The 13522-nt window shown below is 37.3% G+C and overlaps 1 protein-coding gene across 1 annotated transcript in view; it reads left to right on the top strand.

Moving 5' to 3' along the window:
• LOC124288565 (advillin-like) overlaps positions 1-13522 on the top strand; it is a 60895-nt gene that overhangs the window by 15441 nt on the left and 31932 nt on the right. Inside the window, exons 2-3 of the mRNA XM_046725118.1 lie at positions 9047-9129; positions 10513-10587. Coding sequence (XP_046581074.1) covers positions 9055-9129; positions 10513-10587 — 150 coding nt within the window. The 5' untranslated portion in view covers positions 9047-9054. The remainder of the gene's footprint in view (positions 1-9046; positions 9130-10512; positions 10588-13522) is intronic.

Here is a 13522-nt window from a genome sequence, read left to right as displayed (position 1 = left end):
ATAACCAGATTATACTGAGCAGAATTTCTGCTAAGATGTGGACAGATTAACTGGAGTAAATTGAAAGAGCAGGAAGTAGTATGTATACAATAGTTCCTTTGAATACCTTACATGTATTACATCATAGCCATGAAGTCCAGGTTAGGCTTTCATCACGCTACAAGAACTTTAAGATTTTCATCAGACGTCATCTCCACTGACATCTGAATTAGTTTTGAGGTAAACGTTATCAACAGTGTGCTCAGACTTAATGCAACTGCACATGCCTTGATAGGGTAATATTACAAACTCATGAGTATGCTCTGCTTTCAGTTTAATTTAGTTTTTATGTTCTTTTTGACAGATTATCAACTGTTAACTTTTCTCTGTTGACATTCAACATAATTGATGAGTACATTACTTTAAATCGATTACATCAACAACACATATGTGTAAATTGCCTCACAACAATACAATGTAAACTGAATCTGGTCAGATAATTCAGTGACTGACCTCATAAGAATCAGTCTACACAGTTAGGATGAACCAGGTCCATGAGCCTGACCACGGATCTCAATACGTCAGCTATGACAAGCATTGCTTGCTGAAGACAGGTTCTAACCCAGATGGGGCGGTGGGGTAGCCTAATGGTTAAAGCGTTGGCTCGTCACGCCAAAGACCTGGGTTCGAATCCCCACATGGGCACAATGTGTGAAGCCCATTTCTGGTGTCCCCCGCCGTGATGTTGCTGGAATATTGCTAAAAGCGGCGTAAAACCAAACTCAGTCAGTCAGTCTAACCCAGATCTTCACACATTGTATACATCACCACCATGGTTAAAATGCCTCTAAACTGGCTGAAGCTAGCATATAATCTCTCAGTAACTGATGAATGTGAACAAGTTCTATAACAATATGACCATAATATGGTTACATTATGCATCACTGGAAGTTTTATAAATGCAATAATATAAAAAATATATATGAAATAATTATGCACAGTGAAATGTATGTTTGCTCAAATAGATCTGATCTGGAAATTCTGATGTCTAATAGTCCAAATCAGAAGATTCATTAGAATAATCTGTACATTTGATTAATTCATTCCTATTATTATTCATATTTTCTAATCCTCAAATCTTTTTCTAACAGTTACAACCTTTGCCAGTTCGAAATAAGTGTGTGTCAGAATTTTCTATTTTGACTATGGCGTACACTGCTATAAGTATAGATTTAAATTGCAGCCATGCAAGTTTGTATTACTAATGGAATCGAGGCTATTATTTCAACATTGACGCAATATATTCAGCTACATACACTGAAATCAAAATATTCTTTGGAAACTGACAAGCAAGTGAGTGACACCTTGTCACAGGGTGATGGATGTGACGGAAGGTTGCTTACATTCCTGGGTGGGGCTTGGAGGGAAATACCTCAAGCTTCATATTCATCATTGAACCTACGTGTTTACTCACCATCTCGTGTTTGGGACACACATATACTTAAACTCGTATATCAACAAGGATTCAAGAAATATATCAACAGTGAGATGTTTGCTACCTGTCAGTGAGCTTCACAATTTTAGTGTTCATATATTTCTTTAGAGGTTAGGTTGAAAAATACAGCTTTAATCCTGCTGATAGTGTTGCCTTGTGTGATCAGTATCAGGGGTGGAAATAACTTTAAAATTGATAGTGTACTCCGGTACAGTGGCACATGTAACATCACTTGCCCTGATCATTTTTCCACTATACCGGCCGTTTTCTTGTTGATGTTTTCAATAAACAACATTATTAACATTGGAAAGTCAACTGGACACTGGTACAGCATGATATATAAATTTGCTTGCCCAACAGAAAAAAACACTGGACTTGGACGTCGGGCAATGGGTTATTCACTTTGACCCACTTACATGTTGTTGTAATCATTTTGAATATTAAGTTTGTTTTCATAAGGCCTTTTTTAATTAAAAATCGGACAAGTTGGAAACTGGTATTTTTGACAGGACATTTACTTTTAGTATAAAGGTTAGCTTTATAAATATTCAGTTTTCACAGAAATGGTGAGAAAAGATTGAATACTCAGCTGTCAGTATCAATGTTTGCTTGGTGATAATGTTTGAAAGACCACATGCCCAATATTTGTTAAGACAAATAGTCTTCATGATATTGTCTGGAAATCAATAAGGAGAGGAAAAGGTGGATTTCCTTGTTTTCAAGAATGTCCTGTACTTGTGAGATATCAGATTGATTTAGATGTTTTGGTGTCTTGATTATATTTAGCAATAGACAGCCAGATACATTTTATTTCTTCCTTCATGATTGTAAAGATAGGATGACCGTGCTGGCTCATAGATGGACTTTTCGAAATTCAAAATAATTCATATCGGTTTTCATTACATTATATTTGTTCATAATCCTGATCTTTATTTATGTTTTTATATGATCTTTAAGAAAAATGTAGCTAAAAAGAACATACAGTTAAATACACGATTTGTTTACTTGAACTAAACTGAGAGAAAGTGGGAGAAACATTTTACGACTTTTGATATATTTGTGTTTAACTTAGATACTTTACTGTGTCAGGCATGTCCCCAGTTAAATGAAGCCATGTGATTATCAGGGCCCTTCGAAACATATACAGTTGGTTAATCTTATATAGTGTCTACAAATGTTGTATCAGCAATTACATTGTGTATATTGAGATATTACTCAGACACTTTGGGAGTTCTCAAGATGTTTTATTGTAGTTAATACACATAATCCAGACAGTTAGATGTCCGTAACAGTCACAGCAGAACTATTTATGAGTCCTAGAGTGGCCATGTCTTGACAAGATAAATATAGAGAAGACATACAATGAGTGTTTAACTTGTGGAGGGGTGGTAAAGGAACAGCCAGGCATACACAAACAGGACATGTTCAGCTCTTTTGTGCTGTGTTTGACATTTTTAAAATGCTGGGTTTTATGAGTAGTGTAAACACAATTATCTTTTGGGATTATTTTTGGAATTTTTAAGACCTTTGTAGTTATTTTAGTGTATGTTAATGTCATCCAGTTTAGCATTTTGTAAACATGTTTATTATTAGCTGGGTTAAAACATTATGACATAACTAAGTGATGCTTTAGCTTCACCAAGACCTTATTGCCCTGTAGGAGATTGTGGTGTATTAAATGCATGAACAGCAAGAATCAATATAAATAGTATACAATGAATGTGGACTTTCTGTTACTTCTTTGCCTTTGTTGGTTGGTTGGTTATTTAACGTTGCATTCAGCAAAATTCCAGCTATATGGCAGCTGTCTGTAAATAATTTAGTCTGGACCAGACAATCCAGTGTTCAACAGCATGACCATCGATCTACGCAACTGAGATACATGTATGATGACGTGTGTCAACCAAGTCAGCGAGCCTGACCACCCGATCCCATTGGTCACCTCTTACGACAAGCATGGGTTGCTGAAGACCAATCCTAAGCCGGATCTTAATGGGTCCTTTGCCTTTTTTGTATTATTACGTCATTCCATCAAGGGGATTGAGGAACACATTGTCAATGTTTTAATTAAATTTCTTAACTTAATACCAAACTGTTTTTGTGATTTGCAGCTATGGGGAGTATTATGTGTTCATTATTGTATGTACACTACACCCTGATTGACTGCATACTTGATTTACATAATGTAATAAGAAAGCGTTTGTGAAAGGGAAGCACAGCTGATTAAGCCAAGCCTGTTGGCTAATCCTCTGTGTTTCAATATAAATGTATCATTTGTAAAGTGAGGAATAAATGACCGTTCAAGAGAATGAATGTATGATTGGCAAAAAGTGTGTGCAGTTAAGAATAGATCTAGGGCACTCTCAACATTTGCAAATGTCAGTCTGGTAAAGGTTTAACATCAGTGTGTTTGGTGGTAGTGAGTCAACCTTGAAACATGAAACCTCAAAGTCATTTAGTATCAAGTTAAGGTTGTCAGTATCAAATTTACATAGGAGCCCTCAAACACAAAACCCATCCGTCATTATTTTAACCAGAGGACATTGGAAAAACACGAGATGAAGTTACATTCAGTGAAACACTATTGGGCCACCTGTACCCCCTATTGTATGCCTGTATGTGTTTGTATGTAGGTGTCATGTGGAAAGTGTATCATAGTACACCATTGTAGTGCAGTGAATGATCAGCATGGGAGGCTTGTAATGGATGCTTCTGGTTTACATGGTTAACAGGATTTTATAAAGCAAAAGGTCGTCATGACACTTAATTGCTTTAAGGCTGACTATGCTCAGTGATCTGGTAGCCGTTTTGGTGCTGGCCTTGATGTAATTGTCTTAAATGAGTGAGTGAGTGAGTCTAGCTTTACGCCGCTTTTAGCAATATTTCAGCAATATCACGGTGGGGAACACCAGAAATGGGCTTCACCCATTGTACCCATGTGGGGAATCAGACCCGGATCTTTGGCGTGACAAGCAAACCACTTGGCTACGCCATCGCCCCTTGTCTTAAAGGATCTGGTACCAATTGTCAGTGTAGGTCATGAGGTTCTTAACATAATTAGTGTCCTCTGTCCTGCTGAGGTGTTTGTGGTCAATAAGGGTATATTCACCTACCTATTGATCTACCTAACATAATAGGAATTTTATTTTCAGGGTTTTTTGAAGCTTGGTAAATTATACCCAGGATTAGGCAAGAATTAAATACCTATGGATAATTGGGTTTTCAGAATATGGCGCTATCCTTTGTTTTCTGGACCATCACTTTACCTCTAAAGGACCCTAAGTGGATAAGAGAAAATGGTCCTAAAGGAATTCTAGGATAGATTTTCCCATGCCTGTGTACAGTGTCGTAATCTTTAATTGATTCTGTAATTTCAAAAGAAGTTAGGCTTGGCACTTATATGGAGACCTGTGCATAAGTACCCAAATTATGTGTCCAGTTATGCCCTGAGGCTGTTTTACCTGTCACCCAGGTACCTGTAATTAACAACATTCAGGTGTTACAGCATCACAGGTAATGTCCCCAGGTTGTAAACTCTGTGTGGTATTGTCACTTGATTACTCAATATGGCATAATGTTTTATGCTGCTTCACGTGTCAGTGACTTTAACACTACAGGGGACGAACTAACCTGATTCTCCAAATACAAAACTTTAAAAATGTAAATATTTGAATTCTTACATGTCTGTGAACCAAAAGATAAAATGTTTGTTTTTCTGATATTATTTCATGGCCAGTCAAATGTATTTTTATTTTGTGGAGGACCCTACCATGCCTACAACTGACTCATAGTTTTTGAAAGTTATATTTTTTAATTTGCCAGCCTCTGTGGTGTAGTGTTTAGAGCATCCACCAGGAGAGCAGAAGGTGGTGGGTTCAATCCCTGGCCTCATCATACCAATAGACGTTAAAATATGGTACTTGTTGGTCCCTGCCTGGCCCTCGACATAAATGGGTAAAACAAGGACTGGTCGGCTCGGAGTCAGTATAATGTGTCTGAGTGGGGTATTCATGCTTAACTGCGACATGGTATCTCAGTGAGCTAGCATTATAAAACCAGCCTAAGTCTGGGCTAGTACAAGCAGTCACACATACACATGCTCATCATATGATGAAATATTCTTACCTACGACGTTAAACCCCTTTTCATTTCAAATATTTTTTAAATGAGTGAAAATGCTCTGATGGAAAGTATGCTCTTAAAGCTATCTTAAATAATGACGGTCACTCAACGGTTGTATTTAGGAAATAAAGTTCAAATAAAATTCAACAAAAACTTTCTTTAAACAGAAACACAATGTTTTGGTGAGTGAGTGAGTTTAGGTTCATGTCACTTTTAGCAATATTCAAACCAGATCTGGGCTTCACACATCGTAAACATGTGTTGAATCGAACCTGGTTCTTCAGCGTGACAAGCAAACATTTTAATCACTAAGCTACCGCACCACCCTGCTTTGGTGTTAATAAGATTCAAAATCATTACAGTATTTGAACAATGCTGGAATGGAAATCATTGACATTTGTCTACACTAATGATACATCTTAGTGTTGTCATAGTTGAAATATGATTATGTCAACATAGTCAAAGGGAGGTATGACAGACATTGTTGACAATGTATGGGAACATTAGAATAAAGAACCCAACACTTGCATAGCATTATACAGTTAAATAGTTTTATCCTTTGCTCACCAAACAAATCTCCGATGTTGGATAGACAATAATCTTAAAGCTTACAAGCATTAGAAACTAGGATTTTGAAAGATCAATGAAGTTTAAATGTGTATCATGGAGATACAGAGTCTAAAGACTCACAGTCAGGCGTTATGAACAAATATCTCCTTCTGGCATTAAACTGATCTGAAACACAAATGTTTCTGCTTTGCATGTTAACTTTATGTTTTTTTAGAATAGTTACCATGTCCATTTGTCCTCAGCTTCACAACATAACTGCTGCGAAAAATGACATCCCCACATCCTTCTAATGCTGTTGGTTTGTTGTGGAGAGCTATAAATATTAAAGAGCAAACGTAACAGTTCACGCTTCTCGCACGTTTCATCTCCACCTGGGAAAGGAAGCCTATCTGGAACAAACAAAAGCAAAACGAGTTAGCCTATTATTCCCTTACATCAGATTATGTAGGCAACAGAAGTCCAGCCTATTAGAGGTTGCTGATAGGATTAGGAGTGGCCGCACGGCTGGAATCGACCTGGGCATATTTCTATTTGTTTGCTCAGTATTTTCAAGGGTGTACATGCCAAGACTGCAGTGATCTGCCATGTGGACTGAGGGGGACAAGCAGTGTTGACATATTCAATCTTGGATTACTAATTTACATACAGCATTGGGAAGATTTTGATGCCTTGGCAAGAGCACAAGTTGAAATCTAGATGACTGTGCAGAATTTCTGCAATTTATGTTTTTGTAAATTCAAGCCTGTTTAGTGTCCATGACTGTGTCTTTATGAATTCTAAGAAGTATTTCAGTGTGTGAGGAATAGTTATCTCTTATTGAGAGGTAGTGGTACAAGTCCAGTAGAGCAACTTGGACATTGACCACCCAGCACGATACAGTTGCATGATGTTTACTTTGTCAGGCAAAGGCACCTACCCTAAAAATGGTAGGTAATTATGCTTGACAACATAACTATGTTATGCTACATGTATATCTGAAAAAGTTTCATAAGTATGTTATACACCATGTGTATCAAACAACATTTCATTTGTATGTTATAGTATTTATAAGCCATGTATATTTGACAACATTTCAGAAGTATGTTATACACCATGTATAGTTGACATTTCCTAATTATGTTATACACATGTATATCTGACAACATTTCATAAGTATGTTATACACATTGTATAGTTGACATTTCCTAATTATGTTATACACATGTATATCTGACAACATTTCATAAGTATGTTATACACATTGTATAGTTGACAACATTTCATAAGTATGTAGTACACAGGGTTTTACAGGACGCATGATCCCTGCGTATTGGACGCAGAAATTTGATGAAATACCCCCAAACTGAACTCCTGTGCGTCCTTATGGACGCAATACAATTTTTTTCTGGGAAAGAACTTTCTGAGTTTGTAATGATATCCCATATCAAAATATAAACATTCTATTTACAATCATTATTCTAATGACACTGAAACTAACACATATTATAACATCATCATTATCAAATGGGAAGCATCCATGATCATTGATTTCATGCAAATTGATGGACTCCCAATTTTGTAAATGGACTCCCAAACAAATATGCCCTGAGTTCCCAGGACTTCCAGTTTTGAAGATCTATGTAAAACCCTGAGTACATCATGTATACCTGACAACATTTCATAATTATGTTACACACTGATGGTAAAACATGTGGGACTCACACTACTGTCATATTTAACCCAAGATTGTTTGCTGAAAGAATTCTCGTTGTATTATATGCATTTTGACTTAAATATACTGCCAGGACCAGATATATACTTTTCGTCATATCCTTAAATTTGCCTTATTTGTAGTTTACTATATTTGTGTTGAAGATGGTAGTTAACTTTATATGGCTATGTTTTCATGAGCCATCTTCATTCAATCACCTTATAAACATAGGCAAATAAGACACTTGGGTTTCTTATAACCAGTTGAAGAGAATTTCTGAACTGATACAACTACAGGTTTGTGCAGCAAACTAGTGCCTTTAGCCTATAGTTAGTGACCAGAAAATGGTTATGGTTATATGTGTAGTGTCCTTAAATAGTACAATGATTTAACATAGATAAGTGTTTTTCTTGCATCATGGAACAGATCTGAATGTCACAATTCATGCCTGTTTCAGTATTACATCCTGTTATGTGTTAATCTGTTGTCAGTGCCGGTCAGAGCTGCATGTAAACAGAAGCAGAGCTTATACACTGGCCTTGTGTCATTTTCCTATAATATTCAGTGGTCTTTATTTATTGCCTTCATACTGAATTAACTCCCTTGGCCTTGAGTCTTGCTTATCTTTTCAAGTGGCATATCTATCTGGATTTTGATTACCATGTCGTATCAGTAAAGAAAACTGTACATAAAGCATTAGCAACATAGAATAATGCAATTTTCACATTGGATTTGATTAGCTAAGCGATGTAAGCATTTGTTATCACTGATTGTAATATACTGCAAGGTAATACACACTAAATTCCCAAACATTAACAAAATATTACTACCAATATTCATTTTTAGCAATTCAGCAGAAATCTTGAACAATTCATCTGGCCTAGCAGAAAAAATGCAATGCAACAAGATGTTTCTATTATACACATGACACATTTTATGGGAACTTGTAATGATTTTATAAAGCTGTACATGGCTATTGATCAGCTAAGGCTGTGGTTTAATAAGAGGAACGTCAGAAATTGTCACTCAGTATTGGTAGAAGTATATTGACACCACTCTAAAGATATATTGCTGGTGGCTAAGCTTAGTTGAGAAAGTGTCAGCTTGCCAGGCCTAAGATCTAAGTTTGATTCACATTATGGCTATGATGTTATGCCTACTCACTCTTACAATCACACTCTTTGCTTCAGGCGTCAAGATGGGAAGCCAAGTGGACCCTGCCTTTCGCGTGGTTACGCCAAACAGATCTGGCTTCTTTGTATGGAGAATTGAGGTAAGTGTCGTGTGAGAAGTGACATGTTGTGGATGGAAGTACAGGTACATCACCAGTGTCCGATGCTTGAAAGTGTTATAACCATATGACGTTAATGTGAAGCTATTTAGACGTCTTCGTTGTATTAAGTACACTGCACCGATAAGCACCCTAAATCGATTTCCCGATCAGTTTTAAAGTAAATAACGTGACTGAGATTGAGGGCTCTTCATGACAATTGACATTCTCTCAGGTGTATTGCAGATTTCTTTTACAAAATACAGCAATGTAGAGTGAGTGAGTATGGTTTTACGCCGCTTTTAGCAATATTCCAGCAATGTCACAGCGGGTGACACCAGAAATGAGCTTCACACATTGTACCTATGTGGGGAATCGAACCTGGGTCTTCGGCGTGACGAGCGAATGCCTTAACCACTAGGCTACCCCACTGCCCCACAGCAATGTAGAAGGATAATATAATTATGCCTTAACCACTAGGCTACCCCACTGCCCCACAACAATGTAGAAGGATAATATAATTGCATAGTGACTATTGTCCAAGAATTCTTAGTCTCATTGATATCTTTTTCTGGCACCCCACAAAATCACTGACACATAGAAGCTGCTAGTCTAACAGCTTGCGTTGATTGTTGTTTAATGGCAGTCTGTTAAAAATTCTGAATCAGTCAAACCAGTGACTGACATCATGAGCATCATTCTACACAAATGGCATACATGACATTCAGCAGCCAAGTCTGTCCACCCAACCCCATCAGTCGCTGCTTGTGGCCTCTTTAAGACAAGTACTTAATATAAATCCTGACAACCAAGCCTTGAATAAACCATTTATTATTATGTGTATGTTGTCAGCTTTAGAATACAAATGTTTGATACCTCCTACTAGACAATCAGAGCTCATCAATGTTATAGTCACTGGTCCTGCTATATTTTTGCTGGCATTTGCCTAGTGGTCAGTGATATTTATTGTAAGCTTCGCTTAATGTTTAGTGAGGTAACCTTTGTGGAGAACATTACTATATATGAGATAAGACAACTTATTATCCATATGGCGGAACATAAGTCATGTCATATTTTCAATGCATATATCACTTTTGCCTAGCAATCATTGTTTCTGTATTTCATTGTCTGTGATGTCATTAAACAATTGAACGTGACATCAGTGCTTGCCGAGTTTTACTGCATAAATGTACATGAATAAAATGGATAATAAAGAAATAATTACACTCTCAAGTGTGCCATACAATTTATACGACACTCATGCGAAATTATGTATTGCCCGAGCGAGAAATACAAGATTTCACATTCGATTTCGTGTAAATCATGGGACACACTTGCTCATGTAATAATCTCTATATTCACACCGGCACTTACTGTGTGTTTCAGGACATGAAGCCAGTCCAGGTGCCCAAGGACAGGATCGGTCAGTTTTACAAGGGAGACTCGTATATCATTCTGAGCGTGAGTAGAACTCTGAATTACTTATTTGAATATATACATATATTTTGGTTTGTATGTACAAGATGTTGTTTTATGACAAACAGAACATTTATACCCTGTATTATCTACTGCCGACAACACTGTAACCGGACGGTCTGTTTTATGCACTATGGGGCATCCATGTTAAACTACAGCATGGTGTCTTTGTGGGATAACACCAGCATATTCGGACCAGTGACCAACGTCCACACATACATGTAGGCATGTCACTATCTAATTTGTAAATGAAACAGTTTTGATCATGACATTAAGCCTCACAAGGAGCATTGGAGTGGCCTACTGGTAAAGCGTCGGCTCATCCCGCCGAAGACCGGGTTCAATTCCCCACATGGGTACAGTGTGTGAAGCCCATTTCTGGTGTCCCCTTCCATGATATTGCTGGAATATTGCTGAAAGCGGCGTAAAACCATACTCACTCGGAAGTAACATCACCACCTCCATCTCTCATATCGCCAAAAGAATTCATCTTGAGCTTGAATGACCTTCTGTCAAAATATTCCAACTTTGGCATATAATGTATGTGTGAGCTCTTAACATGTTGAATCAAATTAAGCGTTCATATTTATTGAACTTTTAGCAATGGTGGCAAATGGGTCTTGTGTATTTTTATCATAATAGGCAATATGATTGGACACTGGATAATCGAGGATATACTGCTAGGTACTTTCTCAAAATACATTTTTTATTAGATTATGTAATGTAAGCAGTAGGAAGAATTAGTTAAACTTCTTTCAATGCTTATTTAACATTAATACTTCATTATGTTCATGACTGTACAACACATGTCTAGGAAGTGAAATACTGACATCATAATGGAATTATTGTATAACTGATTTTAACCTGACAGCTAACTGCCTTTGGACAGAGTCCTCGTGGACTCAATGTACAGGTAATGTAGGTGCTTTGCTCTTAGAATTCAATTTAGTTTACACCTGCATCCATGGCAACCTGTTTGGAGAAGGGCCACCTCCCATAGCAATGGATGAGAATTATTTTTGCTTTGTTTTAGTTGGGTGGCAGCACTAGTCATTTTATTTTTACACATTTTTTGTCCTAAACAAAAGGATTCTACACATATATACATATATGGAATGTTACAGAAATATATATTTATAATGATTTGTGTGAATGGATTATGACATAAAAGCATCACAACAATTCCGTCAATGTTGATCAGTGATTGGACCCGAGAAAATCTGGGTTCGAATTGATCTTCAGTAACCCATGCTTGTCGTAAGAGGCGACTAACGGGATTGGGTGGTCAGGCTAGCTGACTTGGTTGACACATGTCATTGTATCGATGCGTAGATCGATGCTCATGCTGTTGATCACTGGATTGTCTGGTCAATTATTTACAGACTGCTGCCATATAGCTGATGATGATGAATTGAACATGAGAATGGGTAATGGAAAATGTTAAATATTGTACACATTCACAAAACACATATAGACTGCAAAATCAGATAGCAGCACAGTGGGTGTAAGTTGAGGAGAACCTGTCTAAGGAAAGTAAACAGAAAAATACACACTCAGCAGATAGTAATCAGAGAACCTTAGCAAGATGGTCATAAGCACACTCAGCAAGATAGTAAACAGAAAAATACACACTCAGCAAGATAGTAACACAGCAATAGTAAATAATGCAAGATGGTAAACAGAAAAAAACACTCACTCAGCAAGATAGTAAACAGAAAAATACACACTCAGCAGATAGTAAACAGCATAATGCACACTCAGCAAGAAAGTAAACAGAAAAATACACACTCAGCAAGATAGTAAACAGCATAATGCACACTCAGCAAATAGTAAACGTGTAATAGTAAACGGCAAAACTGCACACACTCAGCAAGATGGTGCACACTCAGCAAGAAAGTAAACAGAAAAATACACACTCAGCAAGATAGTAAACAGAAAAATGCACACTCAGCAAATAGTAAACAGTGTAATGCACACTTAGCAAGATGGTAAACAGAAAAATGCATGCTCAGCAAGATAATTAACAGAAAAAAATGCACACTCAGCAAGATAGTAAACAGGAAAAAAAATGCACACTCAGCAAGATAGTAATAGGATATTACACAGCAGATAGTAAACAGGATATTGCACACTCAGCATATAGTAACAGAATATTGCACAGCAGATAGTGATGGGATATTGCATAGCAAATAGTGATGGGATATTGCGAAGCAGATAGTAAACAGGATATTGCACACTCAGCAAGATAGTAAACAGGATATTGCACACTTAGCAGATAGTAACAGGATATTGCACAGCAGATAGTGATGGGATATTGCGAAGCAGATAGTAAACAGGATATTGCACACTCAGCAGATAGTAACAGGATATTGCACAGCAGATAGTGATGGGATATTGCATAGCAGATAGTGATGGGATATTGCGAAGCAGATAGTAAACAGGATATTGCACACTCAGCAGATAGTAACAGGATATTGCACAGCAGATAGTGATGGGATATTGCATAGCAGATAGTGATGGGATATTCGCGAAGCAGATAGTAACAGGATATTGCACACTCAGCAGATAGTAACAGAATATTGCACAGCAGATAGTGATGGGATATTGCATAGCAGATAGTGATGGGATATTGCGAAGCAGATAGTAACAGGATATTGCACACTCAGCAGATAGTAACAGGATATTGCACACTATGATGTATTAATGTGTTGGTTCCTATTTTTCCCTTAACTCATTTTCACTCTTTCACACAAGGCACATGAGTGATGTTCAGTCAGTGTTGTGTGTAAGGTATTCCTCCCACAAGGCTCTACACCACCACATGCAGCTCACTGTTTCATGTTGTGACACACCTGTACTCACCTGTTGTACTTATAGGGAGTTCATGACCCGTGAAGATCCAGGGTAAAATAGGTCTTCA

This window comes from Haliotis rubra, unplaced genomic scaffold (genome assembly GCF_003918875.1).
Source record: "Haliotis rubra isolate DU_JTF1 unplaced genomic scaffold, ASM391887v1 Scf42, whole genome shotgun sequence".
Classification (NCBI taxonomy): Eukaryota; Metazoa; Mollusca; class Gastropoda; order Lepetellida; family Haliotidae; genus Haliotis; species Haliotis rubra.
Note: the sequence above shows the minus strand (reverse complement) of the source record. Positions and strands in the feature narration are given on the sequence as shown.